General features: G+C 38.6%; 2 protein-coding genes across 3 annotated transcripts; both read left to right on the forward strand.

The window, feature by feature from the left end:
• Nucleotides 1-240: 240 nt before the first annotated feature.
• LOC100706565 (cytochrome P450 2K1) lies at nt 241-5,126 on the forward strand. Its single transcript, XM_005454909.4, has 9 exons — nt 241-576; nt 675-837; nt 921-1,070; nt 2,078-2,238; nt 3,577-3,756; nt 3,840-3,981; nt 4,074-4,258; nt 4,358-4,499; nt 4,577-5,126. Exons 1-9 carry the CDS (start codon nt 382-384, stop codon nt 4,762-4,764), a joined length of 1,506 nt encoding a protein of 501 aa, XP_005454966.1. The 5' UTR covers nt 241-381; the 3' UTR covers nt 4,765-5,126.
• LOC100698152 (cytochrome P450 2K1) lies at nt 4,793-23,759 on the forward strand. Of its 2 annotated transcripts, none has more exons than XM_025906235.1 (10): nt 4,793-4,932; nt 15,987-16,193; nt 16,759-16,918; nt 17,007-17,156; nt 18,947-19,107; nt 19,684-19,863; nt 19,946-20,099; nt 20,961-21,142; nt 21,756-21,897; nt 21,994-23,759. In XM_025906235.1, the coding sequence occupies exons 1-10, from the start codon at nt 4,927-4,929 to the stop codon at nt 22,179-22,181; spliced, it is 1,530 nt and encodes a 509-aa protein (XP_025762020.1). In that variant the 5' UTR covers nt 4,793-4,926; the 3' UTR covers nt 22,182-23,759. The 2 variants fall into 2 exon arrangements, with proteins under 2 accessions (XP_025762020.1, XP_025762019.1); XM_025906234.1 differs by lacking the exon at nt 4,793-4,932 and adding an exon at nt 15,797-15,892.
• Nucleotides 23,760-24,095: the final 336 nt, after the last annotated feature.

Genomic DNA, 24,095 nt, shown 5'->3' on the forward strand with positions numbered 1-24,095 from the left:
TGTAAATTTATCTTGGAAAAATGCTGGAAACACATCACATAAGATAACACACACACACAGACACACATTTTTTCTCCAATCAGCTCTTTATTTGTAGATGCTGTGTTAAACAGGGTAGAATATTTGCTTATCCAAATAAGACTGCCATTAATTTCCATGTGATCTATGGATTGATAATAACTCACAGCGTGACTGGTGAGTTTGGTCTAGTCTGTAACGTCACCCGCATAAGTGTGGGGCAAAATTTGCAAAACAGGAAATTCTTGCACTGACATCCTGACTTGCTGCCAGACATTTCAATGGGGAGTGGTTTGCACTCAGTGTGAGAACGCTTGTGAAAGTGTTTGTTTCTAAAAAGCAGAAAAAGAAGCTTCCAGGATCATGCTTGAAGAGCTTTTTAAGTCCTCCACTTCAGTTTTGCTTTTGGGGGTCATCATTGGCCTGTTGATCATTCAGATTCTTTTATCCAGCTTCAGCTCTAAAGAAATGAGAGAGCCTCCAGGACCCAGACCTCTTCTTCTGCTCGGTAACCTGCTGCAGGTCAATCTCAAGAGGCTCGACAAATCTCTCTTTGATGTGAGAAACGCTTTGCTTACAGTTTTGTGACTTTGTTGATTTTGTCAGTGTTTTTTAGGATTACGAGTCTCACCTCTGTGCACATGATTTCTGTTCAGCTTTCTAAAACATATGGACCAGTGTTTACAGTCTACTTTGGACTAAAGAAGGTCATAGTCATAGCAGGTTACAGGACAGTCAAACAGGCTCTGGTAAACCATGCTGAAGAGTTTGGAAACAGAGAAGTCACGCCCATCTTCTATGACTTTACCAAAGGACATGGTAAGAAAATCCTCTTTGAGTTAGTGACTTTATTTATTTTCTCATTTTCTTCTTGTTTAAAAGTCAGTTTTATCTGCTTCCAGGAATATTGTTTTCCAATGGTGACTCATGGAAGGAAATGAGGCGCTTTGCTTTAAGTACCCTGAAAGATTTTGGAATGGGCAAGAGGATTAGTGAGGGAAAAATCATTGAGGAATGTCACTATCTGATCCAAGAATTCGAGCAGCATCAAGGTAACATGAGCTCTGCTGGACAATTTGACAAGTTCAAACACAATCACATTGGTTAAACAAGTGACTCAATAAACAAAATACTTAGTAACCTTAGCAGAGAGCAATATAAATATACTTACGGCCATTTCATTAGGTACACTATGCTCGTACTGGGTTAGAGCCAATTTTGGGCTCAGAAGTGGTTTAACTCATCATGGCACAGATTCCACAAGGTGCTGAAAACATTTCACAGATTTTGGTCATTAACGGGGTGGCATCACTGTTGTAGATGTGCCAGCTTCACGTCTCATTAGCCCGGGCAACATTTTTCCAGTCTTCTCTTGCTCAATTTTGGTGTGTCTGTGCAATCTGTAGGCTTAGTTTCCTGTTCTTATCTGACAGGAGTGACACCTGGTGTGCTCATCTCCTGCTGTTAGCCCATCTGCTTCAATGTTCAACATGTTGTGCATTCAGAGATGCTCTTCTGCATACCTTGTTTGCAACACGTGGCTTTGTGAGTTACCGTTGCCCACCTCTTAGCAGTTTGAGCAGTTTGAGAACTGTTGTTTACTGGATATTTTCTCTTTTTTGACAATTTTTTGTAAACCCTTGAGTAGGTTTTGCTGGAAAATCAGAGTAAAAAAGTTGTTAAAATCCCTTTTAATCCTCATTCTGAAGCTCATTTTGAACCTCAGGTCTTCTTGAACATGTCTACATGCTTAAATGCCAGTGAGATTGTTGTGTTGACAAGCAGTTGAACAGGTGTGCCCAATAAAATGGTCAGTGAGTGTATATTAACATTATTTTGTTCAACTAACAATACATTTACATTTTTGGCTTATGTCTAACACTTCACAATAATCCTACTTTAGTTTAAAAAAAAAGTAACCTTAACACTGAGTCAGAACAGCCAGTATGACATTAATGCTACATTATCTCAAAGTGAGCCTAAACTGAGGTATTTATAATGTGTGGCAGTTCATTATACATTTTATATATATTATTTATAACTATTTTTTCTATTACAGGGAAAGCCTTCAACAACAGCCAGACAATTGTTTATGCTGCTTCAAACATTATATCAGCTATAATGTTTGGAAACAGGTTTGAATACAAAGATCCTGTCTTCCAAGCTATGGTGGAAAGAGACAATGAGTCCATCCGTCTGACGGGATCAGCTTCCCTCCTGGTACTTATATAATTTAATGCCGACATGGAAAATCAGCACAGATATACATTGTTTCTGAAATTAGAAACATTTTCCTTACTTTTCTAATGAATTCATTTAAATGTTAAGAAGACAAACATGTGCAAGTGTTATGCAGCCACTAAGACTGGTGGACCTAAATCTTCACCTCCAAGTCCGTTCACATACAAGAGGAAGAGGAGTGAGTGGGTCAGCACGCAGGGCACAGAAACTAAGCTGGCTTTGAACACAGCATTTATTTTCCTTAAAAAAAATAAAATAAAACACAGCCAGAATCACAAATACAAGTTAAAATCCCCCATATACAATAACAAGAGTGTTCAGAACCCGCTAAAAACCCTGCCGGCAGAAATCACTATACACTAAAACAGAACTAAATGACTGTTTTTACATATGCTAAAAACTTCCCCCAGAGTCCTATATTCCCACAGTCCAGCCACACATGGGCAAATGTTCATTATCTAAAACAGGAGAGGGATTTATCTTGTGGGATGGAAACCATGCCAGCCAGAAGGACAATGCGGGGTTCTTGACGCAGACCTGTCCCCTCCCGACTGCACGTCGCTGCGCAGTCCCGCCCCGCACCACACCTGAACACGGCCTTCCTCGCAGCACCGTCGGATGCAGGTAGAGGGGCACCCCTGCCCTGCTGGGAATTGCGGCCATCGCCATCCACTGTTGCTGTTCCTGGCGTTGGGACTGAATAGCAGAACAACTCGTGGCATCCCACAGTCAGGCAGCAGTTCCTCCAACACCTGAGCGGGCTTACAACTTTTTCTCCTCTCGCCTTTCGTGCGTTGCTCTTCTGTGTCTGCGCTCACTATCCCCTTTAACAGGTCAACCTGGTGGCTGATAGGCTACCTGGGGGAACTCCCCCTACTCACAGGTGCCTACAATTGTCTGATTAGTCCACAGTGGATTACAAGAATATTGTGCAACAACACTAAAATGCATAAAATATGAAGATAAAACCATGCAATATAAATATCAATAAACAAACATGCAATATAAATATCACCATAGAATCATGCAAATAAAATCAACATTATGTACCGATACACATATTGACAACACATAAAAACACAAATTTCCACTGTGTGACACAAGTAATAGCACGACAATGTGTAGAAAAGCATCATTACACCTCTTCAAACATAACAAAAAAGGCAAATATTCCAAGATTATTAGCATCAGGATGAGTAGGTCAAAATTTGAAACCCGTGTTCAAACAATAATAAGTAAATGAGGCTCAACTGGGGCTCATGATTTTCATAGTTATGTTTTCTAGCTATAATTTATTTGTTTTGGTCACTCTAACAGATATACAACATAGTTCCGTGGCTGGGTCCATTTCTTAAAAACTGGAGGGATTTGATGAAAAATGTTGAAGACAACAAGGCGGAGGTGAAAAGGATCATAGGAAACCTTAAAGAGACTCTCAACCCTGAGATGTGCAGATGCTTTGTTGATGCGTTTCTGATTCATAGGCAAAAACTGGAGGTGAGGTATCAGCGGTCACTCCACTCCTATACTGTTAATGCTGTTCATTGACGGCATTTACTCTTCTCCATATGTCGTGCTAGGAGTCTGAAATCAAGGATTCACACTATCATGATGATAACCTGCTCTACAGTGTGATAAATCTGTTTGCAGCTGGAACCGACACCACAGGAAATACACTTCAGTGGTGTCTGCTGTACATGGCCAAGTACCCTCATATCCAAGGTGCAGAAATTCCTCGCCAGGCTTGTTTGTTACATGAACTTAAAAAAAGGTCACATATTGTCAAATTTGATTTATATTTCATTTACGTCCAGACCAGGTTCTGGAAGAGCTGAACAGGGTGGTTGGAAGTCGACAAGTTTGTGTTGAGGACAGAAAGAACCTGCCGTACACTGACGCTGTTATCCATGAGTCACAAAGACTCGGCAACATTGTTCCCATGGCTATTCCTCACAGAACCAGCAGAGATGTTTCTCTTCATGGCTATTTTATCAAAGAGGTTTGCTGCTAACATTTATTCCAATTAACACAAATTAGTTTTCTTTCTTTGTTATACATTAACTTAAATTTTGAACATTATGCTTTACTTCTGCTGCAGGGAACTACTGTATTTCCCCTTCTCACTTCAGTCCTATACGATGAGAGTGAATGGGAGGACCCATTTACTTTTAACCCTGCTCATTTCCTTGATCAGGAGGGTAAATTTGTCAAGAGAGATGCCTTCATGCCATTTTCTGCAGGTACCATTTAAAAAAACCAAAAACAAATATGTTATGCTTGCATACACCTAGGACCATTTTCACCTCTGTCCTTGCAGGGCGCAGGGTGTGTCCCGGAGAAAGTTTGGCCAGAATGGAGATCTTCCTGTTCTTCACGTCTCTCCTTCAGCACTTTCGATTCACCCCCCCTCCTGGAGTTTCAGAGGATGAACTGGACCTGACACCAGTTGTGGGCTTCACGCTCTCTCCTTCACCTCAGAAGCTGTGTGCTGTCAGACGCCAATGAAAAAGAACCAGAACTTTTTGATAACTATGTGTTTTTTATGAATTCGCATTAGTCTACAGAGTAAAGTGGTTAACGTCACCAAATCGCTCTCAGACACCTTCAGTTAACGACTGTTAGCTTCCGTCATTGGAGGTTGCAACAGCTGAGTGGTGCTTCGAGCTAATGCATGTAAGTCCTGCCTGCAGACATTTTCATGTCCACATCTTTGCTACATGTTAATAAGATCTGCACATGAACTGTTCCTGAGGTTATCCAATTAATTCATATTTTAGGATGACTGTGAAAATAAATACGTTCGTGTTATTTAAAGGCGTTAAGCGCCGGCTAAACTGTGTGGCTACAGTAGGCAATATTGTGGTAAATGTACTCTGATGTCCATGTAACTCATGATACTCAAAGAATTGTCAAGTAACTATATGGGAGAATTTGACAACAAGAAAAGATGGTGGTAGTGTAAGATTTAAAGAAATTAGTTTACTGCTGAACTGTATATAACCATCATCCTTATCATTGCATCAATTATCATTTCATCCAAGCATTTATTGAAGTTGCTGCCATTAGGTTATAATTTGTATTACAGGGGTTATCATAATCAAATATTAACATGTTTATTATAGGTGCAGTTATAACCACTTTAAAATGATTGAGTTAAATATATATATCAAAACTCATATGCTGAGTATATTGTTACAGTAAAATAGTAGCTGAGCAAAGGCCTGAATGTATTCAGCAACCTGCTGCACTAGAGCTTGCTTGCCAACAGGTGACAGAAGAAGTTGTCCAGTCCAGGGGGACCTCAAAGGCCTGAGATCATCACCATATTTGAAAGAGGATGCCAGAAAGGGGAACTTCTGTGTCTGCATTTATTTCTTAGAATAGATCATTGTCTGTACAAGGGGCAAAGAATGTTCTTAAGATGCAAATTATGTGCTTGTAAACGCATGAGGGGGCGTCATAATACCCTGATGTTATAAAAGCAATCTAGAGTGTATTTTGGGCAGAGATGTACAACTGTTTTGCAGTTTACACCTCTCCACGCTGCGTGCATTAAAATCAATCGTTTGAACGACCTCTTCTGGACTATCATTGTTTTACTCTCATCCTCAATTTCGAACTCGTAACATTTGGTGCATTGGCCGAGGGTTGAGGGAGAAAAGTTGGAGAATGAGACCGAGAGGGTCCGAGGTGCTCAAACGGGCAGACACGAGTCAGTGGTCGAAGTGAGTGGACATAAGCCGGCTTAGTCAAAGGTAAGGCACTACCTGTTGAATTATTGCCAAACAGTGCTGAATTGGTTCTGACAAAATTGAAAGTCTACTCACTGAAAATTACTGATAAATGTCTGTTTTGATTTTGGTGAAAATCTCATGAGAACTAAAGTATAAGTTGAAGTAAAGATAATGAAACGTTGAAAATAAGCAAAGAGTAAAGAGAATAAATGTATTTAAAGCAGTTGGACTGCAGAGTGAATTTAGAGTTATAGGTTATTGGCGAAGAGTTTGTGACAGTTAAGTCCTAATTGAATATAAAGCCGGGCTTGGACATCAATAACATTGCTTGTGTAATTTTATGGGGTGTCTTCAAAAGTGATTAAATTTTTGTAGTACGGGATTCTGGGAATTCTGAGAAGTGCATTGTCGGAAGGTGACGCTTCCAATTTGTCGGTGACGATCGACATCTGCCTCGGTGAGGGATAGTTCACTTGGCAAGTGTGGAGAACAACGACGCTCCAGAATAGCTACTGACTAGGTCAGTTTACCGTCCGGGGCGGTGGTTTGCACTTTTTTGGTCAGTAGAAACCGGGTTTCGGGCGTATAACTTTAACTTAGAACTTCGGGGAAGCCTGGGATGTGAAATGTCCCCAAAATAGAGCTTTTCGGCAGGGGTTGAGTTGGTTGACGCTTTTAAAATTGTGTTAGAGTATTAGATATGTGACCACGGTCCGGGGCCGAGACTGGTTAATTGATCGCAAAAAACTTGGAGTTTATCCCTTGGAGGGTTAATTTAAATTTGTCGAAATTGTGTAGGTTTTGAAATGTCAGGCCTAATACTGCAGTTGTAATTATAAAGACGTCTGTGTAAGATTGTGTGTGAGAGGAGTCTGTGAGTCAGGCTGGTATTATTTTTTAGACTGTGTGTGTGTGTGAAAATGCAAATGAGGCAGCTGCGAGGTCCTTAGAGTTTTAGGAAGTTATAGAGACGGCTACACATTGCTGAATGACTGTATTTAAGACGCTGGTTTTGTTTATTACAATACTGTAAGTAAAGTTTTATTTCTTGCCATGACTGTATGACTGTTTGCTGGGTTTTGAGATAGAATATATAAACTGTTGATACTTATGACCGTTATTTGGGGTCTGAAAACTGAAATTGACTTTGAAACAATTTCATTAATACATATGTCTGTAAGTGATGTCTCTTTTGGTGTGTTCAAGTAAGATGTTTTAGGATTTTTAGATGGGTTTTCTTTTAGTTTGAGATAATATACACAGTTACATTTGGTGTTTCTAATGTATTGTTGTTGACTTTGACTGATACATATAGGTGTAAGTTGCTTGATGTTTGTTGGGCTAAGGAGGGGCTTAGCACATTGTGAGTGGTTTTTCTTCCAGTTCCATAATATATAAGGAGTTATATTTGACAGACTGTTTAAATTTTGGCTTTATGTTAATATAGGTTGCAGTGGCCACAGAGGAAACACAGCAAAACATCTTAAGGGTTTAAAATAATAATAAATAAATGAATGAAGTTAAATGAATGAAGTTTCTTATGGGTTTTTGTGTGTGTTTTTAGGAATAGTTTTTTGTGGGTTTTTAGGGGGAGTGTGTGTTTGTGTGTGTTAAACGGGAGATAACATGAAAACAGAGGAATTGGAGACTAGAATGTCCTAGAAGGCAATAAAATGCAAATTAAGAAGCTGTGAACTGCTTAAACCACAGTTGGTTTCACAAGTACTGCTGCAAACATTGTTGAATGCGTGTGTTTAAGACGCCATTTATGTTTATTAGAGGGTTATAAATAAAGTTTTGAGTTGCTGTAGTGGATGTATAGTAATTGACTGAATTTTGATAGATGTATATATCTTGAGCCATAAAGGCTGGTGTGTTTTATTTTTAGTTATGTGTGTGTGGTGAGAAGCTGTGAGGAGGATGAGAGGTTTCAGTTTTTCTTTTTTTCTTTTTGACTTGCTCTTTCTGATTATGGAAGGCATGTCCAAGATACTCGTAGGAAAGCGTATTTTGAGTGATTTTAACCGTGTGAATGCTGTCAGTATTTGATTTGAATGTCTTTGCATGATTTGTCTGAGTGAGTGAAAAGGGGAGAAGTTTGAGAGAGAAAAGGCAGTGCGTGTGAGACGATTTATGGCGTCTGAAAGAGGTTAGAGCATTTAAAAGGGGTGTATGAAATAAAGGAGTGTGAAATATATTTCTTTTGTGATGTAAAATAGGATGTTTAAAGTTTGCAAGTGCTTTTAATTCAAGAAACGCATGAGTGAGGGTATGAGAAATTGAGTTTATTTTTCTGATGGAAAACATATAAGTGTATACGCTACCAACTGATCTAAGGAAGGGTGAAGGGTGATGTGTGTGGAGAAGTGTTAGTTGTTCTGATGTGTGAAAGAGCTCTATTTAAATGTGTGTGAGTGACATGAAGGTGTATTGTTTTTTAGATCAAGATTTAGTAGAATTAAAGAGGGTTTTTAGACTATAAATACAAAGAGAGACAGACTCTGCGGAGAACAGGAAATAGTGAACAGGAACTCTGCATGCCCATAAAAGGAACTGAGTGTGTACAGAAAGAACACAGAGAGACAGATGAGGCACATGAAGCAAATGAAGCCTTTAAGAAAAAATGAATATGATACTAATTGTATGCTTTAGTGTGTCAATACAGGTGGACGTCTCTCAACTTTGGAACCTTGAGTGCAGCACCAGAACAATAGATTAATAGAATTGGGAGAAAATAAGCCAGGCTTTGGCTCGAAATTGTGCAGCTTGATCTCTCACTTTGTCTTTGACCCTGAGAAGAAGCTTAAAGGCCAGTCAATCGCCTGATGAAGACCGACAGAACATCGTGGACTTGAAGAATTAACTGAAGCTAAAAGCAGTGCAAGCGAAAGCAGTAACACTGACGACCACTGATGAGTCCAGCAGTGTGAAAGATGCAAGATGCATGCTGGTGAAGAACAGGGTGAGGTGTCTGCTTGAAGGCACTGACTCTCATATTTGCCATGCTTGGAGCAATCTTGGAAGAGAAGATTGAAAGGATGAATGGAGAAGAAAACAGAGCAAATGAAAATAAGACTGAAGGCACTGAATGTGATATTTTGCCATGCTGGGACTTAACTTAAAAGAAAAGACTGTAAAGAAACAGAGAAGAAGACAACAGCTGAGTTGAGACTGTGTTTGCTGGAGCTTTGAAGCATGAACAGGACACTGTGAATGAAAAAGAGACCGGTGAGAGATGAAGCTGGACGAGTTTAATTGCGAGAATACAGGATATGTTTGGACTGAAAATTGAAACCTGAACTCATGACTGTTTAGGGATGTCCACCACCGCATAACAAAGAGGTAAACATTAGAAAAGGTAAGAATAATGAAAGAAAATAATTGTCATTACCTTAATGAATAGAAAACACATACAAATTGTTACATGTGAGATTATTTTTGAAATGAATCAGAAGTGAGATAGTTTGAATCTAAACCTCAGTGAAAAATGCATGAAGTAAAACTGATTATAATTTAAGATGCAATGAAGAAACAGCTTACACGTAGAGTACATGGACATGAATACATAGAAATGCAACGAAGAACTCAATGAACTAATTCAATGAAGAAGCAGCTTACACTCAATTAACATAAAATGCAAGGAAGAACACGCTGACATGCATGGCATAATTGGTGTTTCTGATCAGAGATAGAGAAATGGGTCATTTAACCACTTGTGATAATAATGAAAATGTCTTAGTTTTGTTATTTTCAGGAGTAAAGCAGACTTGGACCAACTCTCCAGATCCAGCAGTCGGAAGAAAGTTAGAGGTTAACATCAATGGATAAGTTAAGGCAAGTTTCTGGTTGAATTGTTCACAGCATGATGTGTCCAGGAACCTGAAAAGCAAGCCCTAACACCTGGCTGACGACCAGGAGGGCGGTAATTTAAGGTGGGAAATCAAAAATGTGGGTTAGTAATTCGGGGAAAAAGAAAACTGACTGCTTAACTGGAGAATTGGGATGTGTCTGGGAGACTGTGAAGCCATATATGCAAAAATAACACACACACATACACATACAAACAGAGAATGCATTAACCTTACCAAGACAAGCTCCTGAAGCTTAATGCATAGAGACATTGATTAAAAACCTGGCTAAGAACACAAGCATATGCAATGAAGATCAGCTTGCTACTTGTATGAGTGATAGAATGGTGTGAATGTTTAATAAAATAGACTTAAAGCTTGAAGTTGAAGTTGACTCAAAGGAGCTATGGGAATTAACAGAAGAAAAGGGACTAAAGCAGTTTAAAAAAAAAAAAAAAAAAAAAAAAAAAAAAAGTGACTTAGGAGTGCTCTCGTACTGAGTGATTAAAGCAAGTGATTATTATAGAAAGAAAATGAAAATAATTCAATAATGTGATAAGGTGTAAGATTATTTGGCGAAATATATAATGGTAAAGTATCAGGATATTTGATTACGGTGGTCAGGTCTGCTCAGAGGGGCAGATTTGGACAGGAAATTTATAATTTAAGGATGATACGTTGTTGAAATTGGTTTTTATCTTGTGCTGAATGAACACATGGCAAAGTGAGGAAGGGAGACATTGTGCAAACGGTCTTTGATCTTTTGACGAGGTTTTCGGTGTGTTGAAAGGGTGAACTTTGAGATTGTTTCTGATTTTGGAGGCTGTTGTTTTATTTCCAGAGAGGGTGTTTGATTAAGACATGGATATGTCTGAGAGGGGCCCCAAAAATTTTTGTAGTAGTGCACTCGGGAAAACCTGTCAGGTGATTTTGTTTTGTACTTTGATGAGCTAATAATCAGCTCTCTTTTTTTTCATTTTTGTTCTAAGCAGGCCTGGAAAAGAATGAATAACAGCGCTGACAATAGTCTCAGGAGAACAAAAAGTAAGGTGACCTTTTCCAAATTAAAATGGGCGAAGGAAAGAGGCCACGTGTGGGGACCTGATCAGATTGAAAGTCCCTGTCTAAAAGATTGCCGCGAGCCAATCCAGACAAAACCATAAAGAACTATTTTCTAAAAAGAGAAAACAAAATAAAACAAATGAATGAGCTCATGTTGCTGAGAGTGAAGACTCTGATTATTTGCGAGGGAGTCCACACTATCAGCAAGACCTGATGTTAATGCATGTGAGTGAGTGTGTGACTGGACCAAGGTGGGGATGAATAAAATCTTGGCAAACAGGAGGAGTGGAAGACTTAATTCTGGGGATGCTGATGCTTGCTTGGAGGGAATTTTTGTTTTATTTATTGGGGTTGGATTATGTTATTACATTATGAAATGCTAAATGCTAAAAGGGAAACATTTTTGATATAACTTACGTTACCATTAACTGAAGAAACACATGATTGATAATTGTTCTGTTTTAACTTTTCTGTTATAACACAGGTTGGATCATAAGTGGAGAAACTGAGTATGAAAGGTGATGTTCTGGTTGACACAGGCTTTTGTTTGTAGGACGTTTCAAGGATGCAGGCTGTGGATGGAGCCAAGAAAGGATTTGACATGATGATTAATTTGATTTGATTCCTTAAACACAGGTTTGGAGCTCCGGAGCATTTATACATAATATGATAGGACTAAACTTTTCTTTTAATTCCCTAACCTGAGTGAAGGATTTTGAGTTTGTAACACATGAGATGTGTCACAAAAAGGGGGGTGTATATATATGCGATTAGCTACATGAAATGTGCTCTTTTAGGGTTACTAAGCAGATGTTAGGTGACCTTTACCTAACAACCTTTGTGATGATAAACTTCTTTACCGACTAGCAGCTTGCTCTCTTCTAGAGCATACAGACTTAGGAAAGGGGAACCTCAGCTCTGAGTTTTGAGAATAACTCTGGTATCTTTGTAAGTTCATAGGAAACGTCGAGACAGCCATATAGGGCAAATGTGGTAGAGTTTGTAATTAAATGTGGGCTTGAAAAGAGGAAGCAAATTTGGTACAGGACGTGCTTGAGATGATCAGATGAAAGAAGGGGAAGGTCAGGAATAGTTTAGATTAGGATTGAAAAATTAAATTGGGTGAAAGGGGGGTGTAGCAAGTAGATTCAGGGCAGCTCACAGCCCGGCGTAAACGCAAGGTGCTGTCACACAGCTTAACTTATTTGTTTGATTTATTTTATGACAAAATAATAAGGAAACATTGAAAATATACAACACGTTGAGGAGACAGATAGGGTTGGCCAATCGAAAGGTTTTGTTTGTTTAGCATGATCTCTTTTGTTATATTTTAGTGTTTAACATGGAACATGCCTCTCTGGAGCTTCTCTCCTGATGCTACCCCACCAAAGACGCTTATCCATAGAGACTATGTCAGCTCCCAAACAGACAACAACAAACCAAGATTAGCAATAAACAATCTAAACATAAATAATAACAAATAAAGAACAATACAGAATCCAAATCTGAACCGAAGAATAAAATAGTGAAATGTGGATTATTAATATTAGGTTTCTCTCTTGAAAGTCTCTGTTAGCTGACGCTGCTCATTATCTTGTTATATGTACTTTAATAATGAAGGCTTGTAGAGTAAGGCCACCTTTTACTCACAAACAAGTGCTCAGCCAGACTGAAAAAACAGGAAGTTGTAGTGCACAAGGCATATTAATAGATATAGACACAAAAAGAGGAACTCCCCATATAAACAACGTTCAAAATTGTGTGACGTGTAAAGTACCGAAATAACACCATATAAGTCACAGCTGATGATTCTAATGTTAGAGAGCTCTTGCAACTGGCGTTTGAGCTGTGCAGAGGTCTCTCTTAAGACAGGTACTTATGTAGGTTAGCATAAGGTTGAGTCCAACAGAAGCAAGGCACCCTACATGCGCACAGCATGCAGCAGGGGTTGCCAAAATAATATAGAAAACAGCACATGTAGGGAGAGAACACTCACTAAAAGTTCTGACTACACATAGTGTGGTGGCTTATGTGAACTCGCAGGCGTTCACTATGACATCATTAGCACAACAGAGACTGAGTAAAGTTTTAGACGCTCCAAATCTGACATTTACACATGAAGGAATCAATATGGCAGATTTAATGGGATCAGGAGAACCTCAGGATTGTACTAAGAAAGCAGAACTTGAAGGGAAAGTCAGGGAAGATTTAAAAGCAGAACCTGTTGGGATTTGGGATTTAGAGATTCTTTTATTGCTATCATATAATCTGCCTTATGATGACTGCATTAATAACATGTTGTACAGTATTATTTTAATAGTATTGAATATGTTTGTCATCACAGTGACGTCTCTATTTATAGGGTGAGTTCATTTTATACACAGTGCATATCTGTGCTTGTTTAGAGTTGATGTTCCGTCCAAAAGGGTTTTAAGCTTCACTGGTGAGAGTGTCCAGGCGATACATGTTGAGGGAAGATGAGAACATAGCAGGTTAATTGCATGCACGCTTACAAACACACATGATTTAAATATAGGCGAGGCCAAAGGCCTGGACTTGATGTAGCTTTTAACTTTACAGCTCCTAATTTGCAGGAATGGCGTGGAGTGTAATGAATGAATGCAAAACATGCTTATAGACACAAACATGATATGGAGTTATGTTACAGGGTAAAGGTGGGACACATGTTGCTTTGTTTCTGCTTAGCAACTACTGAGACGGGTGAAACAAAATGTTGTAGATAATGGAAACTTGTCTAACTGCCATTAACAGTAACGTTTGCATGTTATGTATATGCTTGAAGCCACAAGAGGCGTAAATCCTGATAGAAAATTTTGAAGTGTGCTTTCTAGCGGAGATTTAGGCTGACATGGGGATGGTGTGTATTTTACTCGGGGTGTGTTTAATAAAACTAAAAGCGTTGCTCACACACATAAAGAGTATTGAGATTAAATAAAGTTAATATAATGGATAGAGCCCAGAACATGATATTGTGAACCAAGTTTGAATAATTAAAGGAACATTAGATGAACACAGTAGATTAGTGAGGTGTAGCAGAGAGAGGCTGTTTGTTTTCTATCCCTTACAGGAGAAGATTTCCCACAAGAGAGGGACCCAGAAAAGGAGCAGAGACCACTTAAGCATGAAGTGTTTTCAAGTGGGAGCTGGCGTTTTATTACTGGACCACCTAGATGACATGAGGTTGTTGTCTGATTTGCTGAGTCAGGGGACGGCTAGAGAGGGTCAGAGCGAAGGCAGTGGACCTGGGAATAGTGGTTTCGGGGCCCATGATGCCATTAATGGATCTAGAGGTGACAGAGTGGGTCGAGGAGTGACACAACACACAGTATGGTGACCTCTTGTGGTCAAGAGGTCAAGAGAGGGGATTGTAAGATTTAAAGAAATTAGTTTACTGCTGAACTGTATATAACCATCATCCTTATCATTGCATCAATTATCATTTCATCCAAGCATTTATTGAAGTTGCTGCCATTAGGTTATAATTTGTATTACAGGGGTTATCATAATCAAATATTAACATGTTTATTATAGGTGCAGTTATAACCACTTTAAAATGATTGAGTTAAATATATATATCAAAACTCATATGCTGAGTATATTGTTACAGTAAAATAGTAGCTGAGCAAAGGCCTGAATGTATTCAGCAACCTGCTGCACTAGAGCTTGCTTGCCAACAGGTGACAGAAGAAGTTGTCCAGTCCAGGGGGACCTCAAAGGCCTGAGATCATCACCATATTTGAAAGAGGATGCCAGAAAGGGGAACTTCTGTGTCTGCATTTATTTCTTAGAATAGATCATTGTCTGTACAAGGGGCAAAGAATGTTCTTAAGATGCAAATTATGTGCTTGTAAACGCATGAGGGGGCGTCATAATACCCTGATGTTATAAAAGCAATCTAGAGTGTATTTTGGGCAGAGATGTACAACTGTTTTGCAGTTTACACCTCTCCACGCTGCGTGCATTAAAATCAATCGTTTGAACGACCTCTTCTGGACTATCATTGTTTTACTCTCATCCTCAATTTCGAACTCGTAACAGTAGTAATTTTTTTGGTCACTTTGTGTGGAACCTGTCTCTTGTGGACTGTGTGGGGCATGTATGAGTTACTGCATTATGCAGTTTTTATTGCGAAACATGCGCCTGATCGTGTGTAAAACTCAAGCCTTTTCCCTTAGAAACCCCCCCCCCAAAACTCAGTAAATAGTACTGGGAACACAATGTTCCTTCTCTGATAGCCGGTTACAAGTTCACACATTTTTCTACCAAAAAACAAGTAAGAGACAGAGAGAGCTGTAATTTAAATAAAACAGCGTTTGATTCTGTTAATAATAGCTGTTGCACTCTGGTTACTACACTCTTAAAGGATGTGTTAAAAATGTTAAACTAGTAGCTCAGTAATTACGTGTTGGCCCTGTTTTCAGTTAAATAAATTAACTATTGTATTTTTACTAAGCAAACTGAATCTAGGACATTTCTAGTTATCTGTCTTTTTCACAATCCTGCTCTCATCATAATTTTGCCAAATCAAATATTTCATGACTGAACTAAGGCAATACAATTAAAGTGAAATTAGATAATGAAATAAATAAAAACACAATAATCAAAATACACATGTTGGAAAAATGAATCAAATTCTGCCCAACAACCTGACATACCAGTGGCAGGAAGCGGGAGCCTTTTGTTCAAGACAATGAGTCAAATATAGGATGCATGGCACTGTATGCTGGCAGGCCCTGCAGTGCTGGCACCCTCTGCAGGCACCGATGCTCTATAAGAATTGTCGTAGCTGGATCCAAGCTACAAACCTCAAACCCCATGCTCTGAATCTGATCCAAACAGGTTCAGACTGAGCTGACCTAAATTGCCTGCTGATCACTCAGCATTCCCATGGCCTCCAGGGGCCGGGCCTGTGTGTGGATAGCAATAGTCTCCGTAGGCGAGGATCTGATTGACTGTTATCCAAACAAGGCATGTCTGTGTTGTTAATGTTTAATATCGGTTGGATATTAACCACAAAGTCTATTGAAACACAAGTGTAAGGGCAGACTCATCTTGTTTCTAGGTCAGTATGGCTGCAATGGAAGATTTTTTACTATATCCCCCGAATGTAACATCTCTGCTCGTCACAGTTGTGATCCTACTTGCTTTCTATCTAATCTGCACCATCCTTGCTTCTGAGAGAAATTACCCTCCAGGTCCCACGCCACTGCCGCTGTTTGGCAATTTGCTACAGTTGAATCGTCAGCCGCTTCACATTGCGCTCTATGAGGTATGCAAAAACTCAAATACAGTGTTTGACAAAATTATTAAGTCACCATACAATGTAAAGATTATATTACAACTGCTCTAAAATAACAGTATTGGCTATTACCAAAATCTTTTTTTAATGTTTCGCAATTAACCTGATATTTCATACTAAACTATAATTTATTCTACTTTTTAAATCCATTAATTTTTTATTTTGCCATTTTTTTTTAAAAAAAGCAGATGCTAATTTAGGATTATTTACTTGAATTCCTGAACAGAAAAAAATGTTTGTGTGGTTGAAAGTTTTGCTTGAACGATTTCTGACTTCTCTGAGGAGTCCAGTGGGCCCGCTCAAATTTAGGTATGAAATAATGAATTGAATTTGCCTAATAAACAACAATCAAATTCTAAGTTTTAAACAAGTTTTTGACAGACTTCTAAAAAAAATAAATCATGACATAAAGTTGTTTTGACGCAGTGTTTGTTGGCAAAGGCAAACAGATTTATTATTAACTGCTACAATTTATTTCCACTCAGATGTAGAGAAACTTAAAAACTTATGTCTCCTTGTGTTTTACTCACTTCAGCTGTCCAAGAAGTATGGCCCAGTATTCACTGTCCATTTGGGGCCCAAAAAGACAGTGGTGCTGGCAGGTTACAAGACGATCAAGCAAGCTCTGCTGAATGTTGATGCCTTTTCAGACAAGGAAGTACTTCCAATTATTAGTGACTTAAAATTAACTCATGGTGAGTGGAAAAAATGTGTTTCTGTGAGTGTATATTGAGGTTTCTTTTTAATATTTGCTTTTTCTCTGATACTTTAAAAATTCTCTAGGAATTGTTTTTGCCAGTGGGGATTCATGGAGAGAGATGAGGCATTTTGCATTAACAAACTTAAAAGAGTTTGGAATGGGAAAAACAGCAATCGAAGAAAAAATCATAGAGGAGTCTGAGTGCCTGATTGAAGTATTTGAAGAAAAAAAAGGTAACGCACCTTTTGACACATTAACTTTTGCTAATAGCTCTCAGTTTTTACAAATCAGTCTTAAATTTGTATTCATTTATTTAAAATTATCATTTAAAAAAATGTACATTTGAAAACTGAATGTTCAAGACTGAAAATAAACTATACAAACAAATAAAAGTATGGACCCATCAACACACCACAGCTACAGGAACAGCTTGGCCATTGAAACTAATGCCATGAAACTCCCAGCGCACACTTTTGTGTTGATGTTAAAGTGGGTAATAAGGTTTAGAACTCTGTACTTATTGAGTCAGCAATTGTGCAACCGCATTCTGTGACATTCCCCGATAGTCTAAGGAGCTTAGAAAGAAAAGCGTCTGGACTTACACAGATTAACAATGACCCTTCCCTTTTTATGCAACACTGGGCAACTGAGGCACCAGATCCCGATTTATTAACTAGATTTTCTCAGTCAAATTAGTGATTAACCAGGGATGTTGGCCCACATTTTGCTTTTCAGCCTTGTACACTTTAACTTATCTGAACAGGTTGTTGGCTTTAAATTCAAGACAAATATGTTTATAAACAACATCGAAAACAATTTCTTAGGTTAATATATTTTGTTTATACAGTTTAATGAAATGTGATTTGTAATTCACAGCAATTAAGACTGTGTGACTGAATGACTGCAAAATGCATGACTGCATTTATTTTGTTCTTTTCATTTTACTCGTATTCCCAACTTAGTGCCTTCATAGATTGGTGGTTAACACATTCATTCCTGGTTTGAGACCTTAAGCAAACATACCAGGAAGGGCTTCTGCCATAAAAATTTGGAAAAATGCAGATTGGGAAGATTGTGAGTAGCTGAAAAAGGTTTTTGTCATTGTCCCAACTTAAGAGGGTTACATAGTCCAAGAACAGGAAGTCAAGGTACAGGTATGAGGTGTGGGAGCCACTCCCCCTATTACAACTCAGTGTAATTGTCATGGTCCTGGGTTGTCCATGGATTTTTTGCTGTTTGTTTAGTCCCTTAAATTCTGTTTATTAATAATGATCCTCAGGGTGATTCTGAGTTTATAATTACATTTTTGGAAAACGACCCAACAAAAGTCCCACAGCTCCTGGCTTATCCTCGGTTCACTGCAATAAAAACAAAGAATCTAAAAGGACACCAAGCACCAGGCTCACAGTCACAGAACAAAAGAAAAACTAGTCAGGACAAGACAGCAGTTCCTTAAAGGGCAGGCTCAGACAAGCGGTTACTGCAGGGATTTTCCTCAACTTGACTAAGCCGAATTAATCAAACACTGACCACCGAATGGAGGCTATGTGCCAAATGCTGCTTACGGACGCTATACTGAAATGCTGGTAGCAGTGCAGCTGTCCCCTCCACAAGGGCAGGAAACAAGTAAATCGGCCACTCTGCAAACAGGGCCGCGAATAAGCCACCATACTGCTTATTAAACCAATCAAAGAGAAACAATCATCCTATGGATGCCGGATGCTGAGACTGAGACTCTACAACTACAACTGACAAAGTAATACCAGGAAACAAAAACGTTGATGCACTGGGAAATGTAATTATAAAGGTGTTACCCATGTGAGTCTGTTTGGTGGACTAATGAGGTGGATAATCATCCTAAAGGGTGGAGAATACCTGCGTAACCTTTCCTGGACTCTGCAGGAGTTGTAACACACAAACCAAACTTGTTCCTGGATCCTGCCTTTGTGAATGTTTATTACCTGAGGCTTTTAGTTCTTACTGTGTTGGTCCTTAAATAAAAACACCTTCCTTTTTCTGTCAGGTAAAGCCTTTGACACTGCTGAGGCTGTGAGCTCTGCTGTTTCCAATATCATCTGTTCGATTGTTTATGGTAAAAGATTTGAATATGATGACCCAGAGTTCAGAGTGATGTTGAGTCGAGCTATTAGGAATACTCAACTCCTCGGCTCTGCTTCAGTGCAGGTATGATAACAATCTGACAGAAACACTTCTTCACAACCTCACTCCCCTGTCACTTGTCAGGTTGTTTTGCTGCTTAGTGCTACTTATTACTACTCCTTTACATGTTTGTAATTATTTGTCTTTTTGTTTTTTTGTCCTCTTTCTAGTACCTAGTCTAGTTTCCATTGCTTATAACCTGTTGGAACGGTTTTAGAACCCTTCCTATTGTCTGCCATGAGCCTGATTAACCTTTGATTTAGATTGTAAGCCTTGCTCTTGTCTCCTGTGTTCTAAGTTCAGTAGATCAGCATTACTATTTATCTTTAGTCAAAATGCAGTTTTTTGTGTAAAATCAGAATGTTAAAAGAAGACATTAAGGCCAATACTATTCAGTCATTACAAAATATCTGCAAAATCATAACCATGCCATCCATACCCTGCCATGAACCGGATTTCAGGTTCTCTTATCCTTAAATTGAAGATTAATAGCAACAGGATACCATGTCCAGTTTTCTATAATTAAACATATATATATATATATAATGTATTTGTTAACTGTAATGTGTGGTGAATCTAATTTTCTTGTTTGTTCAACAGTTATATAACTACTTTCCAATGCTGTTCAGTTGGGTTAAAGCCCGCAAAGAGCTGATAGAGAACGCCTTTGCTAATAGAAGACAGATAGCAGCATTGATCAAAGGCTTAGAGGACACCCTTGATCCACAGATGTGCAGAGGTTTGGTGGATGCATTTCTCGCTCGGAAGATTCAGCTTGAGGTAAGACCTAAATTTGATTAACTACCTTTCCAAAGTAATCTTATTACTGAGACGCATTTCTTCCCTTTTTTCTACTTGTAAGGCATCTGGAAATATTGATAAAAATATAAGTTCTCACTATCATGAAGACAACCTACTGATTACTGTTGTCAACCTATTTACTGCTGGCTCAGAAACTACATCTACTACTATAAGATATGGCTTAATGTTCATGGCCAAGTACCCTGAAATACAAGGTAAGAAATATAATACGTTTATTTACTGGTGATGCTTCATTCACCAGACGTCTGGGCAACAAAAGGGCAAAAAAAGCAAAATCAAAAAACAACATTTTCATAAAATTTAGAACGGGTTATGCAGCTTTTTCTAACAAGGAAAAAAAAAGATGGTGAGAAAAACCTAGGTTAAAGAAAAAGCAAACTTAAGAAATGAGTCAGAACAAAAATACAATCCTACCATGGGTAAATGGCCATTGTCTAGTAACCCAGAATGCTGTCAAACTGGCTCTCTGGCAACACTCATCATTCCTACTCCCTGGTCTATTTACTTATTTGATTACTACCTACTACTGGGTAAGAATAAGATGGTGGCAGGAAGCGTGGCAGATAAAGAAGGGCAGAAAAAACAATACCAAACACAAAACCAATAAGAAACCACAGTAGGCTTACCACTGCTCCACCGGGAAGGTACTCAATGGAGTTCACTGTATATTGTGAGGATATATTGGCAATCAAGAAATTTAAGCATATAAAACATAATTAAATGTTTCTCTTTTCAAGTATGTTCTTCATTTTATGTATGAAAGAACTGAATCTCATGACTTCCAAAAACTTTTACAATCACAATTGGATATAATTTGTCCAAAATCTAAATTTGTGCTCGACTATTAGTGATTGCTATTCTGACTAACATAGGTTTAGGTAACTTAGGTTTGCTAGATGTCCCTTTTACTTAGCTCCAGCAGTGTGCAGGATACTGCAGATATAAACATGAATGCAAACAAAAAATTAATAAATTGCTCATAAATAGAAAAATTTGTGTAACAACATTACTACAGTTTTAATCATCAATTGGTTCGTTTTTTGTTCTTTTTGTAGACAAAGTCCAGGAGGAACTGGATCAGGTAGTAGGAAATCGCCAGGTCCGAGTGGGAGACAGAAAGAGCCTGCCGTTCACTGACGCTGTCATCCATGAAATACAAAGACTGATTAATACTACGCCTTTTATTGTACGTTGCGTTTCACAAGATGTCACCTTTCAGTCCTACTTCATCAAGAAGGTAAAACAAGAGTTAAACAGTCCCAGTTCTGAACCGAGTACTGACACTGTACACGTCTACATTTTTATTTTAAAAAAGTGACACGCAAGTGCAGAACAAACAGCATCAAGAGTACCATGAAACTAACACACTGGGTTGTATGGGAGCCTTCACCAAGACGTACAGACTACTATGTAGGATAGTGACTTTTGTTCAGACTTTAAGCTGTCGCTGTTCTCAAGACATTGTGGATCTTAGTTCATGTTTATTTGGTTTTTTAATTTTCATATTTGGAAATGATCACAAATTGAAATTCTAAATAAGATATTAGTGTTAAACAAATCACTTAAAACTATTGGTGCTTTAATATAGTAACTACCCTATAGGTTATTTATTTTTTATTTAACAACAAATGTGCTGAAATAAACTGTTACAATAAAAAAACAATAAGGAATGAGTATATTGTATAACATTACTGCACAAAAGATACAAAAGGAACACAGGGGGAGGCTACAATAACAAGAAAACCCCCGAAATGGGATGGGATAAATGCAACTTTGTATAAATGTTAAAAAAAATCAATATAAAATGTACAACAAGCAATTAAACTTATTTAAACGTATCCATATTTTAGGGAACCCCAGTGATTGGTGTGCTTTCATCAGCTCACTGGGATGAGAATAACTGGGAAAAGAGTTCCGCTTTTAATCCAGCCCATTTCCTGGATGAGAAAGGCAATTTTAGAAGGAGAGAGGCTTTTATCCCATTCTCTGTAGGTAAGTGTGTGGGGGGTTTTTTAACACAAAGAAATATTAGACAAATCTAACGCATTACGATGGCTTAACAGTTTGCGATTCCCTCATTTCTTGCAGGGTCGAGGGTTTGTGCTGGAGAGAGTCTGGCCAAGATGGAGCTTTTCCTTTTCTTTGCCTCCCTCCTCCAGCGCTTTCGATTCACTCCCCCACCTGGAATGACTGGAGATGACTTGGATCTGACACCAGTTGTAGGCTTCACCCTCACCCCTTTACCTCATAAGCTCTGTGCCATCAGCAGAGTTTGAAGATTAAAAGTGTAGAACAGACAAATGGTGTTTTTCTTTAACCATTTTGGTTACACAAAACCACAAAGAACAAGCTGTTGGAGTTTGATCTGCTTGTTCTTATGAAAAGGTATTGTTGTCATCGTTAAAGCCTTAACCCTGATTAAAACCATGTTTGACACTGTTTTTGAACACACCTATGATAAATCGCCTGAGTGGAGTTCTTAAAATTTGGCTACAAACACCATGAAATCAAGGATGAATTAATTTGATTTTGGTGGTCAAAAGCCACTGTAACCTCACAAAACATTTTTGGCAATATATCAAGAATTCAATCAAGAAGCAAGGATGTTTATATTATCCCTAAAGGACAATTTGTTGTTCAGACAGCAGAAATCACACAACCATCAAGCAAAATGCAATAAATGTACAAAAAAGCAGGAGTAAGAGCATAGCATTGTATTCAAAAGACCAGTCGCAGCAGGGACATTGACTTTTTCAGTGTATTTGTCCTGGATGTTGCACATACAATGTTTGCAGTTAGGTGGAAGCAATGTAAATCTGTCCTAACTTCAAATTCCTAATCTTATGCGTACAGCTCAGAAAGGTCATTCAGGGTCATACCTACAATTCTGCGATATCTAGACAGCAAATGGGAGCATATTTAAAATATTTGTTTAATTTGACACATTTTACTGCATCTATTTCTACTTTCTTTTAATTTTTCTCTCTTAGCTTTTCAGGTTGACCTTTTTTCCATGTGTATCAATCAATTCATCCGCACTGAACTCTGTTCAACAAGATACATGAGCGCACGGTGAAGGTAGTGGAGGGGCCCATATTTGCATTGGCCCAGCAGGCAAATGCCAGATTACCAGCCCTGGGTTCAGTGACGCTGTACTAGCTGATCAAAGAGATAATAATGCCACTCCCCTCAGCTGAGCTGTAATGGTGGCTAGCTGTATCCCTCTGCTGGTCTGGAGATGTACAGTTGTGGTCAGAAATGCACATACGCTCGTCATGAGGACAAATGTCATGGTAAATTTCAGGTTTTGCAGATTTCTTTAAACTTCTTTTATACATTATTATGAATTATTGTCAATTTTCTCTAATCCACACGGGGTCAAATATATACATATAACCCCACTAATATTTAGTTAAATATTCCTCACGAAGCTCTATTTCAACCAGATGCTTTTGGTCGTCATCAGCAGACCTCTGGCATAAATGTTGCTGGATATTTGACCACTCTTCTTTGGTAGAAGTAACTTTAAATGATTGAACTGGTTAAATTGCTGCATCCGTCTTTTTCTGCTCATCTAATTCAGGGTTACAGGGGCTGGAGCCTATTCTAGATGCCATAGGGCGAGAAGCAGGGTACGTCCTGTACAGAGAGAGATTTACGCTCACACGCACACCTACGGTCTTGACCTGCTGGCAGATTAGAACCCAGGACCTTATTGCTGTGAGGCAGCAGTACTAGTCACTGTGTGGCATCCATACCTCGCCATTGTCGACAAATGACTTCATTTTTGTCTCATCTGATCCTAAAGCCTTTCTCCAGAAGACATTTGGCTTGTCCATGTGGGCAGCTGTAAATTTCAGTCGAGGTGGAAGGTGTCGTTAGGGACCAGGGGCTTTTTTGTAGGTTGGCACGCTCTCAGTACATGCCAATATAAAACTCACTTCACTGTGGACGGTGACACTGCCGTTCCAGCAGTTTCCACTTAATAGCAGGCTTGAGCCTTGTAGTTTCTAAACATCATAACCAATTTCCTCTCATGTGGAGGGTGACAGTTTGAGTATTCTTTCACTCTGGCAAAGTGGTTACACATCTGAATAACTTAGATACAGTTATTTAAACTGATGATGTTGGAATCGTATCTATCTATCTATCGTCATTAACAATGACCAGTGACCTGTAATTGTAGAATT

The sequence above is a fragment of the Oreochromis niloticus genome, linkage group LG4, assembly GCF_001858045.2.
Source record: "Oreochromis niloticus isolate F11D_XX linkage group LG4, O_niloticus_UMD_NMBU, whole genome shotgun sequence".
Lineage (NCBI taxonomy): Eukaryota > Metazoa > Chordata > Actinopteri > Cichliformes > Cichlidae > Oreochromis > Oreochromis niloticus.